The sequence below is a fragment of the Lissotriton helveticus genome, chromosome 1_1 (genome assembly GCF_964261635.1).
Source record: "Lissotriton helveticus chromosome 1_1, aLisHel1.1, whole genome shotgun sequence".
NCBI lineage: Eukaryota > Metazoa > Chordata > Amphibia > Caudata > Salamandridae > Lissotriton > Lissotriton helveticus.
In genome coordinates this window covers 1,597,105,862-1,597,133,810 of record NC_136057.1, presented here as the reverse complement: position 1 = coordinate 1,597,133,810, position 27,949 = coordinate 1,597,105,862, and the positions used below count along the sequence as shown (strand labels likewise).

General features: G+C 45.1%; 1 protein-coding gene across 1 annotated transcript in view; it reads left to right on the top strand.

The window, feature by feature from the left end:
* Positions 1-27,949, top strand: part of AAAS (aladin WD repeat nucleoporin) — a 416,285-nt gene that overhangs the window by 111,238 nt on the left and 277,098 nt on the right. Inside the window, exons 7-8 of the mRNA XM_078687624.1 lie at positions 21,682-21,780; positions 22,497-22,640. Of these exons, the coding sequence (XP_078543750.1) occupies positions 21,682-21,780; positions 22,497-22,640 (243 nt within the window). The remainder of the gene's footprint in view (positions 1-21,681; positions 21,781-22,496; positions 22,641-27,949) is intronic.

Below are 27,949 nucleotides of genomic sequence, written 5' to 3'. Positions count from 1 at the left end.
AAGCTCCCTATATAGGGGAGCCTCCCTCTCGCCACAGCTCTCAAAGGTGTGCAGAGGAGACTGCTGGATTACATTCAAGACAGTGCATATATACTTTCAGCATACCTCATAGAAACCCCGTACATGGAAAAGTACCAGTTCATGAGAAACCAACAAGAAAACCCATATAAGGCACAACTGATTGATTCGAAACTCAGCTCAAGTTATTCCGGGGGTAGGTCAGTAAAGGTGCCTCCCTTTCATTCTGGTGGACGGGAGTATAGGCATGGCGCCTGCAAGAATGTGCTCATCTACAAGAAAGGCAGATGCGACCTTGAGTTTCCTAAGTTAGAATCAATGGTCTGTTCATAGCCCAGGCCGACCTTTCAGGCTCTCCTCTCATCAGCATGTCACGTGTTTTCCTAACTAACGAAAAAGGCCCCGGGAAATGAAACCAAGGTGGTGTGTGCTCAGTTTGGGCCCGATTCTTAGGATATGCATGGGCCGAGTGTATTTACAAGGGGTTTCTATCAAAGTAGCGTTGATATATTGGATACATTACGACAACATTATATAATATCGATTTTATATTCCTTCAGACCGCCCTTTTGGCGTGATGTAGCCAATACATAATATAACAGGTTTCCTAATCGAAGAACACTCCTTCATCTATTTGCATGAGGTCAGTAACCTCCTTTTGCACTAACTGCTTCTCAATTTTCGCCTGTCTTGAAACTGTCAATGAGGAAGTGAGCTTGGTAGCACAATAGGAGCAGCATGCCGGCCCACAATGAAGGCACAGGCAACAAACAAACACCACTCCAAGTGCTCCAGCCAAAATCATGAACATTTTCCAGCCCCAAGTGGAGAGGAGATCCCAGAACCACCCTGTCAAGGACCATGTACCAGTGTCGGCATGGTCTTCAGCAGCTAAGCGATGTAATTTTTGAATGGCCAAATGTATGGTTGGAGCAGAATCTGGAATATGTACACAGCAGGAGCTGCCGATCACGCGGCATGCTCCTCTATCAGCTAGGATGATGTCAATCACCATCCAATTTTGAAGCGATATAAGCCTCGTAGCCTGAAGCTCTACAGTTAGGTTAGTTAAAATCCCAGTAGTGGTTTGGACTACATTTTCCACTACTCTAGAGAGACGAATAACGTCTCTACTAGTGAAAATAGGACCCCCATATCGGAAAGATACCCTTTGCTATATCTACAAACTGCTGAGAAGCTGTGTCAGTCTGATCAGTGCCTTCGGTATCAATACTTCTGCTAATTCGGTAAGGATCTGAACTTCGTTTAGTCAGCTGGTGTGTCTTGTGATAATTAGAAGGGGCTATATACACCGGGGAGTAAAGGAAGGACAGGTAACATCGCCCTGCCCAACCTCTGGGGAGCCAAGTATAGGCATTCTCACCACATACAATATACACATTAGGTGGAGTTATTAAAGGCGGAGTGCTGTGGGTATGCTAAGTGTAGGTGTCGTTGCATCTACTCTCTCCTACTTTAACATGACCTTGCCCTTGTATACAAAAAGAAGCAGTACTATTCAGGATAGGAACTGGCATTGCCTTATCAGTAACATTACGATCCTGGAAATGCTGAAATTATTGCGTAGAGTTGAATTGTTCAAAATCTAACATTTCTTCTTTTAACCAAGTAGCGTTTTCATAAGAGGTATACATATTCATACAAGCTTCTGGATCTAAAGATCCCTCGCCTTGGTCCCCTTGGGCATCAAATCCCTGATTTTGTTCTATATACTTTAAAACAGCTTCATAATCCTTCTCAGTATATCTTTTAGGGTCAGCTACATAATGCAGATACATGAGAGATAACAACTGAAACCAGGCTTCACAGCTCGCTAAATGTGATAATTGCAAAGAAATGAACAAATCATGGCGATGCATTACAGATGGCAAAAGGCCACATACCCAACAGTTTGTCTTATTCGTAGTACTATGAGCTTCATGCAACATTTCTATGAACACATTTTTAGCATAGGTTTCTCGATGTCGCTCTTTATGGGGAGGCAATGTTAAAAAGAAATGCTCAGGTGGTGTTGCTGTAGTACCCAATACCGTATGCATTCGGTATTGAAATTCCAAATACACAAACACACTCATTAATATTATCATTATTACTGCAATAGTTATTACAAAGGCTATCTTCACTCTGGTAGCCCAACCGGAAAACATGGGGACATTCTCAAGAAAAGGTCTGGGAGCAAGAGGTCTCTCGTCTTCAAGGGCAAATCGGGCAAAGGGATACATTCTAACTAAAAGTCCAAACTAAACTCGGGAAAAAGGGTGCAAGCCAACTGCCAGAGGGTTTCTTCTCCATGTGTCCGTCTAGAGCCTCACAGGCAGGCTCTCATTATTCATCCACAGAAACAATCTTCACTGTAATTTCACCGTTGCAATTTAGGCCCTTGCTGTAACAGTCTTTCTTTCTGAACAGAGCAATGTGTCAGTTCCAAGCTCTCAACGGGTTCAGTCCAGTGTCTTGCTTAATACCCCAGAAAAGAACTATCTTCAACCCTACAACTCAAGTCTTTCCCTGTCTCCTACAATCCCATACTGGGGTATCGCGTTGTTTTCGGGGCCGTAAATTGTATCGAAGATGGCCAGGTTGCTCCTGGACATGGAACAACACAGCAGCAGGGACATTTGGTACAACACGTTTTTCCGAAACCTCAGGGGGATCAGCCTTACCACGAGTTTCAGAAACTGGGGCTGATTTGTCTCCTTGCGGCATCAACAACCCTTCCTCTTGCCCAATTTCAATGGCATCCGAGAAAGGCACAAAACTCAACCTTCGTTCTCCCTCTTGTGTCAGAACTCCTTCTTTGTTCTGCTGATCAGAAGGAAGCGATAGGGGGAGTTTTTTTACATGCGAAACGTGTATCCGGTGTTTTTTCCCATCAACCTTCACTGCTGTTCGGGTGGCCAGAAGAATTTGGTAGGGACGGCTCCACTTAGGTTCTAGACTCGATTTCCGTTGGTAATTTCGCACAAGGACCCACTGTCCTGGTTCCAAGCGATGTCCGGGACCCTCCAGCAGCGGCTGCAGTACTGCTGACACCTGTTGATGAATGGAACGCAGATCTTTAGTTAAAGCGTACAGATAATCTGTCATCATAGGATAATCAAGATCGCGGAAGGATCTAGGCCTTGGGACACCCCACACATTGGCTGCCCGTCCAAAAACAACTTCATAAAGTGACAGCCCAGCCCGAGAATGGGGGGTTACTCTTATTGACATTAATGCTAGGGGCAGTGCATCAGGCCAACTCAAACCCGTACTTTCCTGTATCTTTGCCATCTTTAATTTCAATATGCCATTATATTTCTCAACCAGTCCTGCAGATTGCGGGTGTCGTGCTGCATGAAATTTCTGTTTTATTTGCAATCCTTTACAAACATATTTAACGAGTTCTGCATTGAAATGTACCCCATTGTCTGTCCATATAATTCGGGGCAAACCAAATCGAGGCAGAAACTCTTTAATCAGGGCTTTTGCAGTGGCTAAGGCAGTATTATCTTTGGTGGGGTATGCTTCAACCCATTTGCTGAACGCACAGACCACCACCAACACATACTTAAGGTTGTTTACTCTGTCAAATTGAATATAATCCATCTGTAGCACTTCAAACGGCAAAGACGGGGGTGCAAAATTTCCACTAAGAACTGTCTCTCTCCCACCGGGATTATGCTGTAAACAGACCATGCAGTATTTAACCACATGAGCAGCAGTCTTGGGGATATTTGAGTTATTCCACACTGGGTCCAAAAATGCACAAATACCTTTTGCTCCAATGTGGGCAGTGCCATGGGCCATTACTACTACTGCATACACCAGGGCATTAGGCAATAGCCATCTCTGTCTGTCAGTCAAGTCAATCCAACAATCATTTTTGTCTAACCGCCCGATTTCCTGTTCCCACTTTAATAATTCATCAGGGGTGGCTTCTTTCTGCAATTCTCTAACACTTTCAATAGTATTATCAAATACTGTAGTCTCCGCCACCCATCGGGTTGCTACACTGGGGAACATTGTGGACGTTTTAGTTTGTGCTGTTTCTTTCACTACTTGATCGGCAAAGGCATTTCCCTCTCCTGTAGTGTCAATGATTCTCTTGTGGGCACTACACTTAATGATAGCCACCTTCTCTGGTAAAGTTAGAGCATTTAACAATCTTTCAATCAAAGGGCCATGTTGTATTCTTTGACCATGGGAGGTAAAAAATCCTCGTTCCCTCCACAGCCGCCCGAAACTATGGGCCACGCCAAAGGCGTACTGGCTGTCCCTAAAAATATGTTCGAGGCATGTGGGCTGCTAATTTCATATCTTAGCATTAGATCGCCGCCTAGTGTTGGGTCCGGATGATCGCACATTGTTGTCCTGGAAGAGTCTTCGAAGTATCCTGAGATAGGTGGCTCCTCCCCTGGACTACAGTGCGCATGGGCATCGGCTCCATCCCCAGATTGTTTTTTTCCGCCATTGGGTTCGGATGCGGTCTCGACGTCTCTCTGTCGGAACCGAGAAAAACTAACTTTTTACGGCCAAAAGGCCTTGTATTCTTTGCGTCGGTATTGTTTGCGTACGGTCTCGAGTTCTTCCGTCTCTTGGAGTCGGAATCCGCGGAGTACTTGCACTCTTCGGACATCGAGGCCTTCTCATCGCGACACGACCGCAACTTTCCAGCATGGAGCGGAGTCCGTTTAAGTTCTGTCCGCTCTGTGGGTCCAAATACCCACATATAGACGTGCACCCGGTCTGTAACAAATGCCTTTCACCAGACCATAACGAAGACAACTGCATGGCCTGCGCAAGATTCAGGTCCAAGAAGACACTCAAGCTTCGGCGCGCGGTGCGCCTTGAAGCCAGACAAGCGGCCCCGGATCCAGAAAACATCTTCGGCGACCAAGAAGAGGAGGACCAGAGCCATCATCTTCAAATCTCCCCGCCCGAGACGGAGGTCGAGGCGGATCCGGAAGACGACGACGGAGTCGTGGGTCAAGGCCTTGAATACGTCGACGAGGTAGGGGACGTCGAAGAGATTTATGGGGCCGCGGAAGATAGCTCAGGGGACGAGCTATGCCCCGAAGGTTACGAAGATCGAGATCGGGTCACGGGATCGCCTGTCGGCCTTACCCAAGACCCCATACCGCAAGCCACGGCCCCGCCTTCAGGCCCGGCCACGGACATACTTGCTGCGCAGCCAGTATCGAAACCGAAACTGAAACCTCCGGTATCGACTACACCTAAAATGGCCGACCCAAAATCGAAACCGAAACTTATGGATTCGAGCGTCCCTAAGATGGCGGCCGTACCACCAAAAACGACTAAACCCGCTGCTTCATCGACTCCGTCGGCCTCCGGTCCACAGAAGTCGAAGAAATCTGTCGATTCCACAGTGTCGAAATTGGCGCCAGAGGAGGGATCCTCTAAGAAGGGTGGTCGGCACGGGTCAACCGCTGCGACGCCGGCAAAGCCCGCCAAAGCCAGCGACACGGCTCCGGTTCCGACTGGGACTTCGTTAGTCGGGCGCGTGGTGGAGACGGAGCCGACAAAATCACACGGATCGAAGGCTGGCACATCTGCGCATCGGTCCAAGGACTCTGGGTCGGCGGCTGCGGCACCATCGTCCAAAACTCAGAAGGGCCAACAGGACGTCGGATCCGAGGGCAAGGTCAAGACCTCCTCGTCGGTGCCAAAAGCCACTGTAAGTGACGCGTCCCCCATTGCCTCTTCACTACAGAGAATCAGGGAGAAGGCCTCTGCTACGTCGGCTCCAATGCCATCGCCACAGAAGCCGATGGACGTTCCGGTGAAGCCTGCGGGAAAACTTCTCTTCCTTCTGCCGCCAAAAGAAGGGCCGAAGGCCTTTTCAACAAAATCGACGCCAAAGAAGTCGGATTCTTCAACGGCAGGGGCACTTTCAAGTCGGGTACTCGACTCAGAAGAGGATTCTGAGCGTTTTATCGACGCAGACACGGGCAAATTGACCCTTTACAAGAGGAGGATCACTTCACAGCCAGTGGACTCCTATGTCATCCCCCTGAAGAAGAAAAAGCTTCCACAGGACGCTTCAGGCCTCATGGAACCTATCCAGCCTCCTCCAAGAAGGAGCCCAACTCCTTCCCCAGAACACTCTGAGGGTGAGGGATATGATGAAGATGACCAATACACTTTCCCCATCAATGAACCAGATGCACAGCCAGATTCATATGATGACATTGGTGACCAAGGCACCCAAAATGTGGGGCAAGACCCACAGCCTTTCAGTGCACGTGCATCCCCAACAGAAAATTCTGCAGGTTTTCATGCACTCATTGAGAGGGCAGCTGCTAATCATGATGTGGACATGCATGCTGACCCGGTAGAAGAAGACTTTCTATTTGACACTTTTTCAGTCTCTGAAAGGACAGTAAAGACACTGCCTATGCTCAAAGGGGTCCTCAAGCATGCTGCGGACATCTTTAAAGAACCTACCAGGGCGAGAGTGGTCAATCCACGTATCGAAAAGAAGTACAGACCAGCACCTGCAGACCCTGCATACATTCGGGGACAGTTGCCGCTTGACTCCCTGGTGGTCGCAAATGCCCGCAAAAGGGCCAACTCCCAAACAACGGGTGAAGCTCCTCCCCCGGATAAGGAGTCCAAAGTGCTAGAGGCAGGGGGCAAAAGAGTAGCTGCACAAGCTGCCAATTTTTGGCGTATTGCAAATACACAGGCACTATTGGCACGTTATGATAGGGCGCATTACGACACCCTAGAGCAAGTCTTACAACACCTCCCTCCGCAGTTTCAAGAGGGCACCAAACTGCTTATAGAGGAGGGAAAACTGATCTCCAACGCAGCCATAAAGTGTGCACTTGATGCCGCGGACACAGCCGCTAGGGCCATTAACACTAGCGTCATGCTGAGACGACAGGCGTGGCTCCGCATATCGGGGTTTAAACCTGACATTCAAACAACCATACTTAATCAGCCAGTCAATCCTGATAGACTGTTTGGTCCAGATGTTGACACCACCCTAGAAAAAATTAAAAAAGACACCGAAACTGCTAAGTCTATGGGGGCCCTACAATCACAACAGTTTCGTGGCAATAATTTTTGTCGCTCAGGTGCACGTGGAGTCACCAGAGGACAGATGGGTCAACAATCGCAATTCTCTAGAGGTGGAGCATAATCCTCGTACCCCAAACAGAACAAGGGGGGTTACCGAGGAAACAGCACCAGAGGACGTGGCAGAGGGAACAACAACTCCCGCTCCTCTATCCCAAGCAAACAGTGACTCTCTGTCACTGCCCCCCGACCACTTAACACCTGTCGGGGGGAGACTACAGCAGTTCCTGCCCGTCTGGAGAAACATCACCACAGACAGGTGGGTGCGACAACTTGTCCAGTACGGTTATTGTCTAGAGTTAAAATCCACTCCACCCAACATTCCACCAAGGCAAAGGCCTATGTCCGCAGAGCACTTGCACTTATTGCAGCAGGAAGTAGTGGTGATGCTGCAAAAAGGCGCAATCGAGCTCGTGCCAGTGGGGGAGGAAGGCACGGGGGTATATTCCCTGTACTTCCTTATTCCAAAGAAGGACGGATCTCTCAGACCCATTCTGGATCTGCGTCCCCTCAACCTGTATATACTGTCGGAACATTTCCATATGCTTACACTGCAACAGATTCTTCCCTTGTTAAACCAAGGGGACTTCTTAGCAACCTTAGACCTCAAGGATGCTTATTTCCACATTCCACTACACCCGTCCCACAGGAAATACCTCAGGTTCACTATCCAAGGCAGGCATTATCAGTTCAAGGTCCTACCCTTCGGAGTCACCACAGCCCCAAGAGTGTTTACCAAGTGTCTGGCGACAGTAGCAGCGCACCTCAGGAGGCAGAACATCCATGTCTACCCCTACCTGGACGACTGGCTCGTTCAAGCCAAGTCGGAACAACAGTGCGCCGCGGACATGTCGACTACCATTCACCTCCTTCACGATTTAGGTTTCTCGTTGAACTACCCAAAGTCGCATCTTCAGCCGGCACATGTCCGGCAGTTTCTAGGTGCGACGATCAATACCCTGACGGCCATGGCTCAACCAAACCAAGTCAGGATAGACAGCATGCAGTCTCTAATCCAGAAGTTCAGACCACAACACTCACTTCCAGCGAGAGTGTTCATGCAGTTGATAGGCATGATGGCCTCCTGCATCTTCATAGTCCCTCACGCACGGTTACATATGCGCCCGCTCCAGGAGTGCTTAGCAAATCAGTGGACACAGGCTCAGGGACAATTAACAGACCTAGTGTTGGTTACCAGTCGGGCATACGACTCTCTGCATTGGTGGACTCCACACAACCTTTGCAAGGGCCGACTGTTCCAGGAGCCAGTGCCACAGATTATCCTGACAACGGACGCATCTCTCCAGGGATGGGGAGCTCATCTGCTCACTTACACAGTGCAGGGACTATGGACGACGCAGCAACAGAAGATGCACATCAACTATCTAGAACTGATGGCAATCTTCATGGCGCTCAAGTCCTTCATTGTACATCTGTGCAACAAGGTAGTGTTAGTCCGGACGGACAACATGACCGCGATGTACTACATTCAAAAGCAGGGGGGCACCCACTCGCCACAGCTGTCTCATCTGGCTCAGGGCATGTGGCGGTGGGCCATTCAGAGGAACATCTTCCTCATGGCAGAACACCTCCCGGGCAAGGACAATCAGATGGCGGATCTGCTCAGCAGATACAGCCATCAAATGCACGAGTGGGAGTTACACCCATCTGTACTCCACCCGTACTTCCAGCAGTGGGGTCATCCGGAGATAGACCTGTTTGCAACAAAAGAAAACGCAAAATGCCAACACTTTGCCGCCAGGTTCCCTCACCCACAGTCGCAGGGGAATGCGATATGGATGAACTGGTCAGGCAAATTTGCGTACGCTTTTCCGCCAGCCCCTCTGATACCGCTGGTGGCAAGAAAGCTAAGGCAGCACGCGATGACTCTCATCCTGGTTGCTCCAACGTGGGCGCGCCAAGCATGGTACACCACGTTCCTCGAACTCTCAGTGGTGCCGCATCAAAGACTGCGCCTCACGCCCAGACTTTTGACGCAGAACCATGGAGAAATTCAGCATCCAGATCCGCAACAGCTCAACCTGGCGATCTGGCTCCTGAAGTCCTAGAGTTTGGATACCTTAACCTACCTCCAGAATGCATGAACATCATCAAGGAGGCAAGGAAGCCAACTACCAGAGCATGCTATGCTGCAAAATGGAAGCGTTTTGTCATTTACTGTACAGCCAATGACATCAACCCGCTAGATGCATCTATCCCTAACATCATTTGCTATCTGCTACATCTTTACAAGTGCAATCTAGCGTTCACTTCTATTCGGATACATCTATCCGCCATCGCAGCTTATCTTCAGAATAGGCAGCATCTCTCTGTCTTCAGGGTGCCTGCCATTAAAGCTTTCCTTGAAGGTCTGAAACGAGTCATTCCCCCAAGAACACCGCCAGCTCCGGTGTGGAACCTCAATGTGGTCCTCACCAGACTGATGGGACCACCATTTGAGCCACTGCACTCGTGTGAACTCCAGTTCCTAACGTGGAAGGTAGCTTTCCTAATTGCTATTACGTCACTGAGGCGTGTTAGTGAGCTACAAGCGCTCACAATCCAAGAGCCATTCATTCAGATTCATCCAAATAGGGTAGTGCTACGTACTAACCCCAAATTCCTTCCGAAGGTGGTGTCACAGTTTCATCTCAACCAAACTATTGACTTGCCGGCATTCTTCCAAAACCCACAAACGGTGGCGGAAAGAATGCTCCATACGTTAGACGTACGGAGGGCGTTGATGTACTACATAGACAGGACACAACACTTTAGGAAGACAAAACAACTTTTTGTTGCCTTCTCACCACAACACAAAGGCAACCCTATTTCCAAAGCAGGAATAGCCAGGTGGATTGTTAAGTGCATCCAAATCTGTTATCAAAAGGCCAAGCGCACTTTAACGATACCCCCAAGGGCGCACTCCACGCGCAAATTGGGGGCCTCCATGGCTTTCCTAGGGAACATTCCTTTAGAGGACATTTGCAGAGCAGCCACGTGGGTTACACCACATACCTTTACAAAACACTACTGTGTTGATGTGCATTCCAAGCAGCAAGCTGCTGTAGGACAGGCTGTTCTCAAGACACTTTTTCAGGTTTCTGCAGCTGGCACGGGCAACCGCCGCTGATGGAGGGACTGCTATGTATTCTATGCTAAGATATGAATTTAGCAGCCCACATGCCTCGAACTGAATATGCTACTTACCAGTATGCATCTGTTCTTGGCATGTAGGGCTGCTAACATTCATATCGCCCACCCTCCTCCCCGGTGCCTGTCGCAGCTGCAGATATACTATTGTATTCAATCATTAGCATGGACATCCTTTACACTTTTCACTCCATCTTCTGCCACAATGGCGAAAAACAATCTGGGGATGGAGCCGATGCCCATGCGCACTGTAGTCCAAGGGAGGAGCCACCTATCTCAGGATACTTCGAAGACTCTTCCAGGACAACAATGTGCGATCATCCGGACCCAACACTAGGCGGCGATCTAATGCTAAGATATGAATGTTAGCAGCCCTACATGCCAAGAACAGATGCATACTGGTAAGTAGCATATTCATTACTCTTAAAACTTCGCTCAGTTCACATGCTCTTAATAACGCTATTAGTTCAGCTGCTTGCGCTAAATGCTGAGAAACCCGAGCGGTCTCTACCACTGTTCTAAGGGTAGTTATAGCATAAGCAGCTGTTGTCGTGCCATCTGGTAACTTGAAACAAGAGCCATCCACATACAACTCCCCTTGTGGGTCAGATAAAGGAGAGTCAGTGAGGTCTACACGTCCCTTCGTTTCTTCTTCAGTTCGAAATATACAATCATGGACATCGTCCTTTTGATCACTCGAAGGGAAAGGTAGTAACGTGGCAGGATTCAGAGTGGCACATCTTTTAATTTTAATGTGGGGTGCAAATAGAGTTAATTCATAACCAGTCAATCGTGCACTCGTGAGGTGCTGAGTTTTTGTTCGATTCAATAATATGTCCACATCATGCGGTACCATCACTGTGAGATCAGTATTTAAAACAATCCCCTCCGACTGTCGAATGGCCACCGCCACAGCAGCAGTGGCCCTTAAACAGCTAGGAAGGGCCCTGGCAACATTATCCAATACTGCCGAAAAATATGCACAAGGTCGTTGCTTTCCGCCAAAACCCTGAGTTAACACTGAAAGAGAACAACCGTCCACCTCATGCACGTAAAGTACAAAAGGTTTTCGGTAGTCCGGAGTACCCAAAACGGGTGCAGAGCAAAGAGCAGATTTTAAAGAATTAAAAGCATCCTGACATTCATCCGTCCAGGGCAAGGACTCCTGCACATCTTTGGTAACCAAATGCAACAAAGGTTTAGCCAGAAGAGAAAAATTAGGAATCCATTGGCGACAGTAAGAGGTTATGCCTAGAAAAGCACGAACATCACACTGAGTACGGGGCACAGACATGTTAGTAATAACAGTTATCCGTTCAGGAGTTAGTCTTCTCCCCGCTTTCAACAGTAAATGACCAAGATAGGTCACTTCCTGTCGACAATATTGAAATTTGGACAAGGACACTTTATTACCATTCGCTGCCAAATGGTGCAATAGTTTAACAGTGGCTTCCTTACAACCGGCTGCTGTATCTGATGCCACTAGAATGTCATCCACATATTGGATGAGAACATTACCAGGGGGCAGGCCTAATTCATCTAATACTGCTTTTAAGGCTTGGCTATAAATACTAGGACTTTCAGTATAGCCTTGAGGTGCGCGGCAGAATCTGAAGCTTCGGCCAGATAATGAGAATCCAAAGATATGACGGCTGTCAGGATGTTTTGGGATACTGAAGAAAGCATTCTTCAGATCTATCACTGAGAAATACTGTGCAGTAGGGGAAATCATAGTCAAAATGGCAGTGATATCCGGGACCACAGGGTATTGAGGAATCACTATTTTATTAACCTCTCTAAGGTCAATTACAAAGCGATAAGTATCTTTATAATCGGGGTCACCATCTAGAGGTGCCTTTTTCAAAATTGGTAAAATGGGGCTGTTACAAATGTTGGCGGCCATTTCTTCTACCACTCCTTTCTTAATTAAATCACGGATGACATGTAATAAAGCCTGTTCACCTTCTGGCAAAATTCGATATTGAGGAATACGTGGTAGATGCACGTTTGGTTTTAAAGTTATGGATACAGGGGGTATTTTCAACAATCCGACATCCGTATCCCCTTTTGCCCTAAGAGTGTGGGGTATACCTGAAAACTCAGGAGGGAGAGGTGCATCTTTGACTAAACATTGAGACATACGTTCAATAGGAGGCTGCAATGTTAAATACACACCATCAGGAGAACAATAAATACGAGCATGCAACTTCTTAAGTATATCCAATCCTAGCAAATTTTCGCCACAACTAGAAGCAAGCAAGAATGGTGAGTCCACAATAACAGGGCCAATAGTAAAGGGTAGTGGCTTTGAAACGGGGCTTACCATGGGGATTCCTGAAAATCCCACCGATACGTTAATTTGCCCAGACAGAGCAGCCCCTGGGACCAATGTATGAGCAACAGAACTATTCATTGCTCCAGTATCCACCAAAAACTTCTCAGATGTTCCCATCAATTGCCCCTGTACATAAGGCCCCTGCTGGTCAACTGGTCCTGATATATGGCCCCTGCTCTGTCCGTGGCTGTCTCATGCATAATTGTTTCCATCGTAGCCGTCTTCCCGATAATCCTCATTATAGTATTGCCTTCCTTGAAAATCATCAAAATAGTTTTTTCCTGACTCATCACCGGACCTGTTACTACGTCTCATACTATTCCGATCAGTACCTCCTCTTCCTCGTCCTCGATTAAAACCACCCCGTTCATATAATAATGGACACTGGGCTCGCCAGTGTCCTTCCTGCCTACAATTGGAGCACTGGTTAATCCTTATAGAAGGACCCTGACCTCCTCCTTCTCTCATCATTGCTCCTCAAGGGAAAGAGCCCCTTCCTCCCCTTCTACCGTTTTGCCCTCTGCTGACTTGCTGCAGCAGTACTCGGGTTTTCAATTCCTTAACCTTTTTATCCGACTTATTCTTGCTTTCATTTTCTCGATGTTCATAATACTGGGCCATACTAAGAATAACTGAAGGGGTTGAAGTGGTCCAAGTACTTTCGGCAGCCTGTAAACGTGTCTTTATTTCTGGTAACAAGTTAGTGACAAATCGGTTTACAAATAGCCGTATGCCACCTTCTGTGGACAAATCTTGTCCACTGAAGTCAATAAACACTTTCTCAAACCGAGTAAAGAAATCAGAGACATTTTCATCCTTCTTTTGGTTGCAGGCTGTTAGCTTATCCCAATCCACCTTTCGTGGAGGAATAAGGGTTTGCATATAAGTAATAATTGGAGCGAGTATAGCTAAAATCTCGTCTTTAGGCTTGTCTCCCGGTTTTCGATCTTTGTCCCATGTCTTTATTTGGTCCCAGGTCCCTCCCAGTTCGGCAGCATGATCTGAATCATGCACCTGTCTCCATATATCTACTGGGATCAAAAGACCAAAAAATAACTCGATGTCAGCTAAAGTCATGACGGCTGAATTCGCGGCTTCTGTCAGTTCTTTATAATAAGCCGTGGGGTTTTTTCGCGGGTCAGGAAGTTGGGCTTTTAAAGTAAGAACCTCGCTTCGCTTCCAAGGGGTATAGACCCACTGCTCTTGGAAACGTGCCTCTACACGTGCTCTGGTTACTTGGCCCCCTCCATCTAACACTTCAGGAGTTGCTGGATGGAAAAGAGGGTGCACTTCTCTCATAGGGTACTGTGCCCCTACATCCGGGCATCTCCTATTCATTTGATCTCGATATTGTATCAAAGTTTCAACATTTTGAAATACTTCTTCAACCTGTAATTCGAACTTAAAAGCTCGATCTTTGATATCACACAATATCTGGGGGGCCAGTCCTTCCTGAAAACATTGCTCCCATAAGGAAATCAGTCTAATTGCTATATGTTCCAATGCTAGTTGTGTAACTGGTTCAAAATCTTTCATAGTACTCCAAATGTCTTCCAGAGTATAAATCTGGTTCCGCATCCATTGGGACGCCTGAATCACCACAGCCTGTCTTTCTTCATTTCCTAAGGACGATCGAGTAAAAACTCGTCGACCTTCCATTCCTTCCATAGGGCGTTGTGGTGTGACATCTAAAGAGGCAGCGGTCATCCCCTTAGGGGCGACCATTGTTCCTCTAGCTCGGGGTGTTAAAAATACTGTGGACAAGGGAGAGGCGGCAACCGACCCAGGTAATAAAGTAATCAAATCTGAGGTAGTTGAACGAAGGGTAGGAGGAGCGGGCAACAGAGCAGGAGGGTGTAAGGCTACCGGTGCGATAGCGACTGTAGGCACCGCTGCTCCCGCCTTTCCTGTCCGGTTCACTGGGACCGCCGGGTACAAACCTTGGGGGGCATATGGAGGCGGAGGGCGAACCTCTAATAGTTCCTCTATTTCATCCTCTGCCTCGGTTCGGGTCACATAACTTTTATCTGTTTGTAATCGAAACTGTCTATCCAATTGCTCAATATTCTTCTCTACTTTTTCCTTCTCATACGCTACCGCTTTTTGGGTTACAGTCTGTCCTGCTTTAATCTTACCCAATTTTTCTTCTCGTATTCGCCGTCGCTTCGCCTCCTTTAACCATAAGGTCTAGGAGTCAAACATAGTCTGACGGCTCCTCCTTAAATTAAAAATAATTTATTCTGTAGATAATTAATTTTTCTTTCATCAAAAGACCCTGTTAAAGGCCATTGTAATTCTGCATTGTCTTTAGTATATTTATTCCACAGTGTATTAAACAAAATGGGAGAAATACCATGTTTAATATACATATCAAAACTAGGACTGCCCTCCGGAGGAGCAGGCTGTCTCTCTTCCAGCCGTCCACTTCTCTGGCGGCAGCATCCAAAACACAATTTACTGAAACACGACATTTTTATGAATTCAACAAATCATACCATTCCGACTGAAGTCACACTCATGGACGCGTCCACTCTCCACACACTCTATCACTGTTCAACTCAAAACGATTCTATTCATATAACATACCTAAAGTGCATACGTTTCGATCGATAAGAGTACTCCGGTCATGAATTCACAATTCCATACGACATGTCTCATACTCGAACAGAGCCCGTCGACTCCTGTTCGGGGAATCGATCACCCTGGATTCCAGACCACTAAAAGAATTCACAAAAGAGGCAGTCCAAAGACTGCCCTGGGATCATCAGACAGGCGCACCACAAACCCTCTTACAGACTATCCCGCAGTCCTGTGCTGGTTGGGCCGGGCGTTATGGGCGCAACCCCAGACACCGCGCTTACCCAGTTGCTCCTGCGGGTCTTTCCGAAGAGGATTCGGCCGAATGAGCACCCCTGTGCAACACTAAGGCGTCCGATGTTGTCCCAACTAATCACCAAACAAGTCTGTGGAGCATCTGCCCGTGCAGTCACACCTCTGCCACGTCAGACCCCCAGATTCCCTGTGGTTCACTAACCACTACATTCCATACTCAGTTAACTGTTCTTCTGAGCCACTACTCAAAAGTGCTTGTTCCAAAATCCACAAAGGACTTACAATACAGTTCACTCACCTGGTGCACTCGGGTCTGATTGTGCGTTCTCCACTGCCAATTTCTTTTATAGACCAACACGGTCAGCTGTTCCCGGGTTAAGCCCGAAGGACTCCGGCGAAGGGTTATTTAGCAGCTGGGAAGGTCACTGGGCCGAAGAGTGGAATTTTCCTTTTCTACCACAAACTGGTTTCTCAATCAGGATCCTTTTTCAGTCCAACCCCTCGATCAGAACCCCTCCCCGTCCCTCTTCTCCTGTTTACAGGACGGGACAACCATATCGCGGAGTCCCGGCGGAGTCACCAACTGAAGTACCAAAAATTATACCATAGAGCTATACTTATCAATAGCCCATATACCTTATTTACCAAGAATAGGTCAGCCGGCAATGGAGAAGGTTCAATCGTTTATTTTGCAAATGCGCCCTATATTGAGGAGCCTCCCTCTCGCCACAGCTCTCAAAGGTGTGCAGAGGAGACTGCTGGATTACATTCAAGACAGTGCATATATACTTTCAGCATACCTCATAGAAACCCCGTACATGGAAAAGTACCAGTTCATGAGAAACCAACAGGAAAACCCATATAAGGCACAACTGATTGATTCGAAACTCAGCTCAAGTTATTCCGGGGGTAGGTCAGTAAAGGTGTCTCCCTTTCATTCTGGTGCACGGGAGTATAGGCATGGCGCCTGCAAGAATGTGCTCATCCTACAAGAAAGGCAGATGCGACCTTGAGTTTCCTAAGTTAGAATCAATGGTATGTTCATAGCCCAGGCCGACCTTTCAGGCTCTCCTCTCATCAGCATGTCACGTGTTTTCCTAACTAACGAAAGAGGCCCCGGGAAATGAAACCAAGATGGTGTTTGCTCAGTTCGGGCCCGATTCTTAGGATATGCATGGGCCGAGTGTATTTACAAGGGGTTTCTATCAAAGTAGCATTGATATATTGGATACATTACGACAACATTATATAATATCGATTTTATATTCCTTCACAGAATCGCTGAGCCTTTATTTATTTAATAACAGTGCCGCTTTCACTTTTGGGTCGTCTGCTTGGAGTGCTGTTTATTGGATTGCCTCAAAAGCACGGCCCTCCCACCTCCCAATGCACCACGCGCCTTTATTTATTTATCAACAGCCCCACTTTACTTTACATTTAAGGGATAGAGCTGAGAGCTGCACTTCAAAACACAGCTTTATTTCTCCACAGCAACATGTAACTCCTCCCTTGGTTGCTTCCCCTGTAGCTCTCACTACAGAGGGGCAGTGGCTGCTGAGTTCCATCCGCTTTTTAATTGTTCTTGTTAATACATTCTTAAGATTCAATGGGTGGCATGGCGTGGCGTCCCCCCGCCAGCATCCCATGCAACAAGCTGCAGCCTGGGGCTCTGCCTACTGCTGCTCTGCGCACAGCACATAGGGACTGGAGCAGGGCTGCTGCTGCATTCCACAGCTACCAGTAAGTGAAGGCAGGCAACGCACTGTCCCATGGTTCACTACCGAACTCCAGCAAATTAAATCTAAATGCAAAAAGCTAGAAAGGAGCTGGAGAAGGAACCCGAGTGAGCAAGCAAAAAACAGCTATAGCTCAGCACACCGGAGCTATCAGTATGCGGTGCGTAGAGCAAAAGCCAAACATTTTCAGACTCGTATTGAGGATGCCGAGAGCTCCTCGCGAGAACTGTTTAAAATATATAAAGAAATATCTCTGGTCTCTAGCTCCAATACCCCCTCAAAGACCTCCAAGGAGGGATGCAATAAAGTCGCTGACTTTTTCTCTAGTAAAGTTAAAAAGATTTATGCTTCCTTTTCTCTATTACCAGATAAGGGTACAGATTTCAGAGCAGACAACTCATTGGCAGCCCCGGATTCCTCACTACTAATGTTCGAGGTTCCCGCAGCTGACAAGCTAATAAAGATCTGTCGAAGTGTGAAGTCCGGCTCCCCTAATGATCCGGCTCCGGCCTGGGTCATATCAGAGGGCCTGACAGCCTTGGAACCTCACATTAGACACGTCCTACATACCTCCTTTTCCACTCAACAAGTCCCTAGGGAGTGGAAGAAGGCCATAGTACTGCCAATAAGGAAAAAACCCAATGTCAGCTTGGAGTTACTAGAAAATCTTAGACCCATTTCCTTATTGCCGTACGTGGCGAAGGTGGCCGAGAAGGTGGTTAACGCTCAGCTCACGGAGCACCTGGAAAAATGGAATTTTCTCCATCCCTCTCAATCAGGATTTAGGGCGGGCTACTCTACGGAGACGGCCCTCCTAAGAGCCACTGAGACTTTAAGAGCGGGGGCAGATGCTGGTCATACAATGGCCCTGATCATGCTCGACCTAAGCGCGGCTTTTGACACCGTAGCGCACTCCATCCTGCTACGGTGTCTGAACGAAGCTGGGGTTGTTGGTCCTGCGCTGGGCTGGCTGCAATCATTCCTTACGGAGAGATGTTTCCAGGTACAACAGGGGACCTGCCGCTCAGTGGAGATGTCACTAGACCAGGGAGTGCCTCAGGGCTCAGCTCTGAGCCCCACTCTTTTTAACCTATACATGGCCTCTCTGGCGAAAGTTGTACACTCTTTTGGGGTGGAATTAGTGTCGTACGCTGACGACACTCAGCTGCTGATCTCCCTATCGCAGAGCACCTCCAACACCCCTAAAATTTTTAAATCCTGTATGCAGGCATTAGCAGAGTGGATGGATGCCCACTGCTTAAAACTCAATGGCTCTAAAACAGAGGTGCTGGTGGTAGGGGGAAAAAGCGAAAAATGGTCGGATGAGTGGTGGCCTTCATGTCTGGGCCCTACCCCCATACCATGTCAGGAGGCCAAGAATTTAGGAATTTGGATGAATCCCTCTCTCTCTTATGAAGGCCACATAAGGCGCCTCGTGGGCAAATGCTTTGGAGTTCTAAAGACCCTAAACAAAACCTTAGACCTCCTCCCTTTATCGGCCAGAAGGACACTAACGCAGGCACTGGTGACCTCGCGGTTAGATTACGGCAACATTCTGTTCCTTGGGGCAACCGAGGGCAGCATAGGTCGTCTACAAGTCATACAGAACTCCGCCGCCAGACTGGTGTTAAGAAGACCCAGGAGAGCCAGCTCGAAATTGGCGCTGGATGCGCTTCATTGGCTGCCTGTGAAGAAGCGTGTGCTATTTAAGTGCCTCCTCTTCTGCCACCATATTGTCTGGGACAAGTCACCGACATACCTGAAGGATCTAGTCAGCCGCTATGAACCTACTAGGACCCTCCGTTCAGAGGGTACTGGACTGTTGACAGTCCCCAGGATTAGAAAGGCTAGAATGGGTGGACGTTCCTTCGCGCTCCAAGCAGCTCAAAATTGGAACAAACTCCCTCCTGTGTTGAGGCTGGAGAGCAATGAATTGCGGTTTAGGGCTCTGCTCAAAACACATCTATATACTGCATAGAGTCTGGGTTTTCTATGCTGCTTCATTGGTAGCTTAGCGCGGGGACACGCCGTGATGGCGTTACTGAGCGCTCTATAAGCTCTTTATTATTATTATTATAAGGACATCCTAACTTCCACGTACTCCGTAGCCTGTCTACCACCCCACCACTGTGTGCATAAAGTGTGCATCCAGGCAGTACCGTCTCAGACTGCTCACCCTGTCAGCCCTTGTGTGGTGCCCTCAGTATTAACACAGGCATCCTTGCACATCCAACACTATAAAATATTGCCATTCAGGGTGGCGTCAATAGCTCTAAATCTCATTGTTATTCAACTAGACCCCATCCATGATGCGTTCGTAGAAAACATACAAACACAGCGGCAATCTGTCTATGCCTCCTGCTTCCTGATTTTAAGCCGTTTCCTCTGTTTTCGTTACATTTTCAAACGAATATAATTTAGTGCATCTATGCATAGCTTTTGCCCCCGGGCTCAGTCATTATCACACCGGTCTCCTTTTAAACCGCTTTTAATCCCCGTAGGATGCTTATCTCACTGCCATGCAAATACTTAAGCTTTGCCTGAGGGAGGCACATTACAAGCTCAAAAACACTGTGTTAGAAAGATCTCAACTGCAGGACCGAGGCATGCTCTCAGTGAAGCTTTCAGTTCAGTTCCAAAGTCAGCTGCTTTACCTGTTACATTACTGCACTGCAATAAAAACAAGCATTTGCAATGCAATAGGTCTCGCATTTACGCAAGTTTAAGCTATTGGCATTGTAAATGACTGAATTTTATTTATGTTTCAAAAACCAAAACATAAATAAAAGGCATTGTCATTTACAATTTCTCAATATGGAGCTGTAGAGGGAAAGATAAACAGGTCGCCCTCCTTTCAGTTACTATTAACACACACAAGCCCTGTCTTCACAGGCACTTCAATGCATAAATGCGGACATGGGATTTTTCATTTTTCTCTCCACCCATGATACTTGGCGTTGGAACCGCCTTTTAGGAACCCTCCCGGAGGCAGCACAGCATCTAGTTATCCAAAAATAAAGGAAAACAACACAACAGACAGCAAGAAAAAAAAAACAAGAGAAATATACCTACTCCTACTATAGATATATATATTTTTTTTTAACACTCTATATTTTTTCCCCTTTCCCTTTTTCTCCTTTTCTCCTTCGTTCCTTTCTTTTTCTTTTTTTCCACCCTTTTTTTGTCTATCTAGAGTGATGTATGTTTTTTAAGTAGAGTGAGAAGAAGATGTGTTATAATAACCTGGACATTGTGTTGTTTTATCATTTGACAGTCACTTTTAGAAATTGCACCAGTGTCCAATATTAGCGACGAATGACCCTGCCCTGACGAAATTGCCTGAAAGATTAATTGGCAATGAAACATGTCGGCTGAAAGCAAGTGGTCTACATAAATGCAGCCGGTTTTACATATCTGAATAAACGCACAAGAAAATAATAAAATTGGTAAAGTGTGCAGTTTATTTCACAATTATATTGCACTGGATCTTGTTTTTGTGGCTGTCGCAAAGCACAGGTGGTGTTTTTGAACATCTAATTTTTTGAGCACATTTTTTTTAGGACACCGTTTATTTTTCAAGCAAAATGGTTGCCGATGATAAGAGTGAGCATAGCTGGTGAGTACCAATGAGCAAGCTCGACTGATGGTGCGCACGTGAGGTGCCATTTTGCTTTTTTTACAATGTTTGTAATTTTAAACGCCCTTAGCGGTGTGATTTCTGGTAAATACACTATTGTTTTCTATATCCAACATTTGATGGATCTAGGACTGTCATTTGACAAGCATCACGTTTTTATTAAACTAGGCAAATAAAGTGGAAAGGACACTACCTCGTTAGAAATTGAGGAGTGATTGGTGGAGAGAAAAATGAAAAATCCCACATTTATGCATTGAAGTGCCTGTGATGACCGGTCTTGTGTGTGTTAATTGTCATTTACAATGCCAATAGCTCAAACTAATGTAAATGCGAGACCTGTTGCATTGTAAATGCTTGTTCCACTTTCTTTCCACTGTTTCTTTCCATTCCAATGCAGAGATTAGCTTACTGCTCTATTAGAATTTTATTGATTATCAGTGAAGGTTCTACAACGGAGAAGCAATTGTTACTTGTAATACTTTTTCTCCATTACGGGAGTGTTTACCAAACTCATACAGGATCATCCTGACTCCTCAGGAGGAGACTAGAGTGGAACGATTGGTCAGCTTTGATGGTCATACAGCATACTCTAAGCTTCAAATTACCCCTGAGCTCAAGGTGTTTGGCTTGGATTGTCAGTGCACTTATCCAATTCTGCTAAGCCGTACTGCCTTATTGATAACTTTTTTTGATTTGTTTCTATTTTTAAAATAACCAATGAAAAAGCTTTGCTAGCAGCATTCCCTAGATTGTTCTTTTTAAGATGTTTTTGTCTATGCTTTAAAAAAATTGTTCTCTTTGTCTTCCATGTCCTGTATTTCTGACATATGCCAAGAATACTTGATAATTGTTTTTTTATTCTTCTCCAGGTCCGGTTGCTCCTTACGGGCTTTTGCTTGGCATCCGCACACCAACAAATTTGCATTGGCACTGCTGGATGACTACATTCGTGTTTACAATACAACTAGGTAAGGTGAGAGAAGCAGCGGGCGGTGAGTTACTTTTTTTCACTGATGAGGTGAAACTTGTAGAATTCATTTTCAGAGCTGAATTTTTGTTCTAGTAGTGGAGAACAGATTTGAATTGTGGGTTCATTTGCAAAGCTAAAAGGTGTTGCATAACTGGAACCGAAGTGGGTCACTCGGATCAGGTTTGAACTGCATTGGTAAAACTGTGCATTAGAGAGCCGGAGTAGCCAGCAAGTTGTTTGTCTAAAGCAATGTGAGTACTCCAAAACTGCAAAAGCAGGAGCTCTTCAAGTCCGTAAAACAGTGCAGTAGCAGATGTGTTTGTTTGGAAAGTTTAGTGACTTTCAGCCAAGTTCAGTGTTGCATTAGCATGTCTGTATGCAACTGCGCTAGTCATAGGAATAGCTGTAAAGCTTTTTGCGGTCTTAAATATTTAATATTTGTATGTTGTGAGTCAAGATTTAGATGCATTGCCAGATATATTTCAAGGTCTTTGTAGCAAAAAGGCATATACTTGCAAGCCAAGATTTTGGTCATCTTGCAGATATTTGTAGATGGCAGTATTACAATAATGACTGGTGTAGCATGCACAATAGGCCCATTGTTGATGTTTCTCTAGGGTGTCTTGCATAGTTCGTCTTTATAGAGTAGTGTAATCTTGTGCTTCCCTATTACTCAGTATCACTCCCACCTTGGGTGTTATTATTTCTCTGCAGTGCAACAGTCCCTACATTGAAACATCGCCTACAAAAGAATGTGGCATCCCTGGCTTGGAAGCCGCTTTGTGCCTCTATCTTGGCTGTTGCATGCCAGAGCTGTGTGCTGGTGTGGCACGTGGATCCTACCTCGCTCTCCACAAGGTAAATAGATGAGAAATTTGCCATTAGAGAGGGTTGGTTGGGAGCTGTCTGACCAAGAGGGCGTAGAAAAAGAAGTCTATTAAAAATGATAAATAACTTAGGCATTATGTTGGAAGGGTGAGGGCCCTCAAATGCAGGAGAGACCTCATTATTTAGATGATTGATCAATGCCTCCCATGCCCCTTCCACAAGACTCACAGCGTTTCCAAGCCAAGGCACGAAGACCAAATTTAACCCGCATGAACATTATTCAAATAAGCACTGGTGCATGTGTGGAGCTTCATAATCCTTTGCTTAGCCGAGTACCATGCTTGCTGATTTCCTGAGTGCCAGTCACTTTCTTTCTCTCTCGCTTAACGGTCACATGTGATGCCCTTTAATTGACTTTCACTTTTCTGATTCTTATAAACTTCCCACAGAAGTGTGCTGATGCACGTTACTTTGGTTTTGTAGAATAAGCATGTGCAACATTTTGCGTGGATTTGTTTTTTGCACCAAACCTGTCTGGAATGTTCTGGTTCCCTAACACTGTAGTCTTTGCAAAGATTTTGGATTCTTCTCTTATCTTTACACAGAAGATTCCCCGTTGAGTATTGTACACCTTCCTCTCTGCAGCCCTTTTCTACCCGCTTCCTTGGCCAAAAGTGTATTCCTGTCCTGCCCTACTACCGGTCTTTGCCTAAGGTGCCCTTCGCAACACGTATCAGATTTTCACCCAAAGTGTCCTGCTTTGCTTCTTACAGCAAATAGTCATCAGTAAACTCGATGTCCAGCCAGGCCTAAAATAAAAAAATAGATATATTTGTCTTTACAGGCAAGTAAAAAGAGCAGCTAAAACTATGATTCACAATGTAAATCACATGCTCGTAACATCTTCCTATGCATAGCTCTGATACTAAACATTTTTATAGTTTCAGGGCAAATGTTACCCTCTGGGAGTGTGTGCGAGTCGACTATTTGAAATTTCAGTTGTCAGAACAGAGGTGTTAAACTAAATTTACAACATGTAGGAAACTTGCTATGAGGTGACTGGGTTTCTGTTTCAGTGGTCTGTGGCCTGGACACAACTGGACAACCTATGTCACTGAAGTCCCTGCTGCAGAGTTTCCAGGTCTTACTAGATAGAAATGTCCCTTACCCCAAACGCCTATGGCCAAACAGCTAGGATCCCACCCAAGTAAACAGTGCAGTTAAGGAAATCTACAGGATCGGTGGCTCTAACTAATACACTTATTCCCAACTCCAGGTCATAAGAAACGCGGAACCTCTAGTAACCTTTGAAATAGAGAAAGGCAGATACTAGGTGCACCACTGGATTTTACTCTGTCCCAGCAAGTTCACCAAAGTGTTTCCTCCCTGATCCCAGTTACCCAAATAATTCTGGGTGTAAAGTTGAGCCTGAAGTCTCATATTTCTCTGCTGTCAGCAAGGCCTTTCAGAGCAGGCCCACCAGGTCAAAGAGCTTGTTCTAAATTCGCTCTGCATAATCTGCCTAGTGTCTCCTTAAGGTCACCCATATGCATAGTGAAAAGTTGGGCTGTTTTGGGGGTTACCATGACCTCGCTCTCTTTGACAGCCTGAGATATTTTGCACTATGGAATTTTTCAAATGTCTAAATTGGCTCCCTCCTTAGCCTGGCCTGTAAGTAGTATGCAACCTTGGAGAACGGAAGTCAAACTCAAGATGGTGGATGTTTGAAACTATTTTTTCCAACATAATTTGCTCCTTCTCTCTGTGTAAGCTCTTATCTAGCACTTACATCCACTCCTGGATTCTCTGACTTACAGGAAACCTCTTTTCCTTTAGTAATTCATGGAGTCGTCCAATGGGAATGGCATCTGTGCCCAAGTTTCTGGTCCCAAAGCTATCCAGCTCATTACCAAGCTTGATCAAATGTAAACTTGAATACACCATCTTCAAGAAGAACCTGGAAACGTTGCTGTTTCAAGAGTCATTTTAAAGCAAGAAATCAATCTCTTTTATCAACACCTCCTATTGCTTTCTAATTTCTCTTCTTGTTAAAACTAAGATCAAACCTTTCTTGCCTACTTTATGGGATCCATATGAGACCCTGTTTGCTCTAAAGCAATAATTTCCTAGTTCCGCTTGGCATGTAGAGCTTTAAGCAAATTCAGTCACATAGATACCGGCATCGATAGTCGTGCCAGCGTCACTAAATGCAGATTTAGTAATTTGTTCTATTGTGCGCAGGTTAACAAAATGTCCTTGATGGGGTTTCAAATATATTTCTGCATTGTTCTTAAAAGCTATACAGAGCATATCAAAGGGTACATAAGTTAGCTTTGGGAACCTAGCAATTGTTGTTGGGATCCACCTAGAGGATGAGGAGGCATATCCCTTAGCTATGATTTAGTTCTTAATCCCTTAGATCAGTATTTCTTAACCTTTTGACTTCTGTGGACCCGACTGAATAATTACTGGAATCCAGGTATATCCGCTGTGCCACAATTGGAAACCAGGGCCCCCCTCTTAAGCAAGGTTTGATTTTAGTCCCAAAACAATACACAAAACATACAAAAATAAGTAGACACCAAACAAAAAATGCTCAAATATTGAACTGTAATCAAATATAGAAAAAGTTTAACATTTTTCAACTATGCTTGTCTTTCTGTATATACTTTAATAAATTTCAAATATTAATCATAATATTTGATTTTACTTTAAAAAAAAAGTCATAGTGCCCCTGAGATGGCCTCGTGGACTTCCAGGGGTCCCCGGACCACAGGTTAAGAAACACTGACTTAGACTGCTAGCTCCTGTGGAAACTTCCATCTGGCTTTCCTGCTGTCTGCGCTTTGGTACCTGATGCCGATATTTGAAGTTTGATTTGGTATTCCACTAATGTGGTTCGATAAACGTGCCAACCTGACACACATTGCAAATAGGTTTTCATGAATTGGTGCAATGACAGCAGAGATTGTGCTCTGAGAGCATGATTTTGAGCCCTGTGATGAAGGAATAGACTCCATTGCTGAAAGGGAGTTGGTACATTTATCTGACTTATTTTTATGGAGAAATGACCTTTTAAATTGTCATTGTGTCCATAAGCTCAACTGCTCCTTAGAGAGGTTTACACTATAATTATCTGTAATGAATAAATAAATGTTATCAGCCAATTCAATACTTCTTGTCAACGCACCATTGGGCATTTTACTCCCTACATAATTCTAGGGTAAAAAATAAGTACATTTCTACTCAAAGGCAAACTTTAAATTGTAAGCATTCTCCAAGCTAGGCTTGTAGCGCATTCTGATGCCACATGTGGTACCCACACAGTATTCTTTTGCAAGCTTCAGAGAAAGGAAGACTCTCTCTCTGACAGATGAACAGTGCAGCTATGGACACACATAGAGCCCCCGTTCTATGAGGGAGTAGCTCATCTAGCCCAGAAATTTACTTTGAAATATGAGATTTCTAGTACTAGGTTTCTAATGGGTCACACAAGGCTAGAAATCCCAGCATGTAACCCAAAATATCTAGACTTGATGAGCTTGTCACATATGGGAATCTTGAAGATTTTTCGTTTGCGTTGCTCCCTGGACGGAAGGACGTCTCCATTTCCACTCTTTTGAATTTTCAATAATGTAATCACTCTTCAAAGGTTTTGATTTCACATACATTTTTTATTCATCCTTAGTCATCTGTGTTATAAAACTTTCTTCAGTGATATAACATTGTATTCCATTGATTCATATTTTTTATTTCTCATGCTGAATGCATTTTGGGCCCTGCCCTTCATCAGGGGCTAATTATCTTGAAAACGTTCATGTAAGTAAGTTGTCGTCTTTTAATGCGAGGAATCAAACTCTTATTTCTTAGAAAAGCGCATGAAAGCGGTTGTTCCTGCTCGCGTTAGTTGTTTTCCTTTTTCCCCGAAAGGTTTGAAGATTTGCTATGTTTGCAAACATTACGTTCTAATGGATACTAAAATGTCGCTTCAGCAATGAGTCACCACAGCAAGGTGGTGCATTCCATCTTTAGACATGGACCTGTGCACCTTCACTGGAAATATCTTTGTCAGTTCATTTCTCCACTCCTCTAATGATGCTGAATGTAGGCCTTTTCGAAATAAGGAGGAGGTCTGGTAGAGGGTTGGAAACCTGGTTTAGAAACAGAAGAGCTAAAAGTAAATCTAAAAGGTGAGAAACCCCCGGACTAGTGCATGAGATCAGCCAATCATAGACAATTTTGGTGAAAAATTGAAAAACAAAATTTGGCAAGGTGCTAGTTGGAGTTCATATAATCTTTAAAACAAGATAAACAATTTTAGCAAATTATGTTTTGGTCGCTGGAAAATACTGCAATGGGAAGGGATTGATTGATTGAGTATCCTCAGACCGTATTCCGTGAACACACTATTTCTCATTTGTTTCGAATGAAGCATAAGTTACCCAGATTACTAACACCAAGTCATTATGAAGTGTCCCTGATAACACTAAAAGAGACTAAATAATATATTAGCTTTACCAATCACAATTAAGAAAGTGAAACAATTCACTGTAATTGGAAATAAAATCTTGCCAACAGTCCGTATTAAGTTAATTTGACCATAAAAGTACAATAAAAGGTACCTAACCAGACATTAAGAATCTATCAAAATTATCAACAGCGTCTTTAAAAACAGTTTGTACAGTCGTCCCACCCTGTCACACCCCAGCTTTAACACTTGCGTAATATTGTTACATACTCAAATGAGAACTGAGGAAAAGTAGGAAGGGAGGAAAAACAAAAACCTCATCTGAGTGTCCGCTACGCAATCCTACCTGATTACTTATTCAAAAAGTTCATTCTTATGTACATTTTCGTAACAACCGTTAAAACATTGCTGAATTTATACATTTTATAATATAATTTTTTTTTTAAAACAAGTTAATGGTGCATCGTGAGATAATGAATTAATCTCTAATAAAGTGTTACACAGAACAAATCATAATGGCTGAACAATTTTCTTTCTGGCGTAAAAGACAGCCTATAAAAAGCTTGACATTCCACAGCAAATCTTAACAGATGGCAGTGATTGTAGGAAGAGATAGGCAGGGCGGCATTATGTAAACTGTTGTGTTTTTAAAAAGGGTAGGATATGACGGTTTCTCCACTTGCGATAAAATTTACAGAATAGTAGTACAACTTGCATTGTGCTCTGTGCCATTGGGCCATCATAAGGACAATTTCCTAAATTTGTTGTCCAATTATTAATTTCAGGAAAGCTAATCAAGCGATGGAAAGTATCCATTCTAAAATGAGTCAGGACAAATCTATGTCTAGAATTAGTTACAGCTTTCAAATAT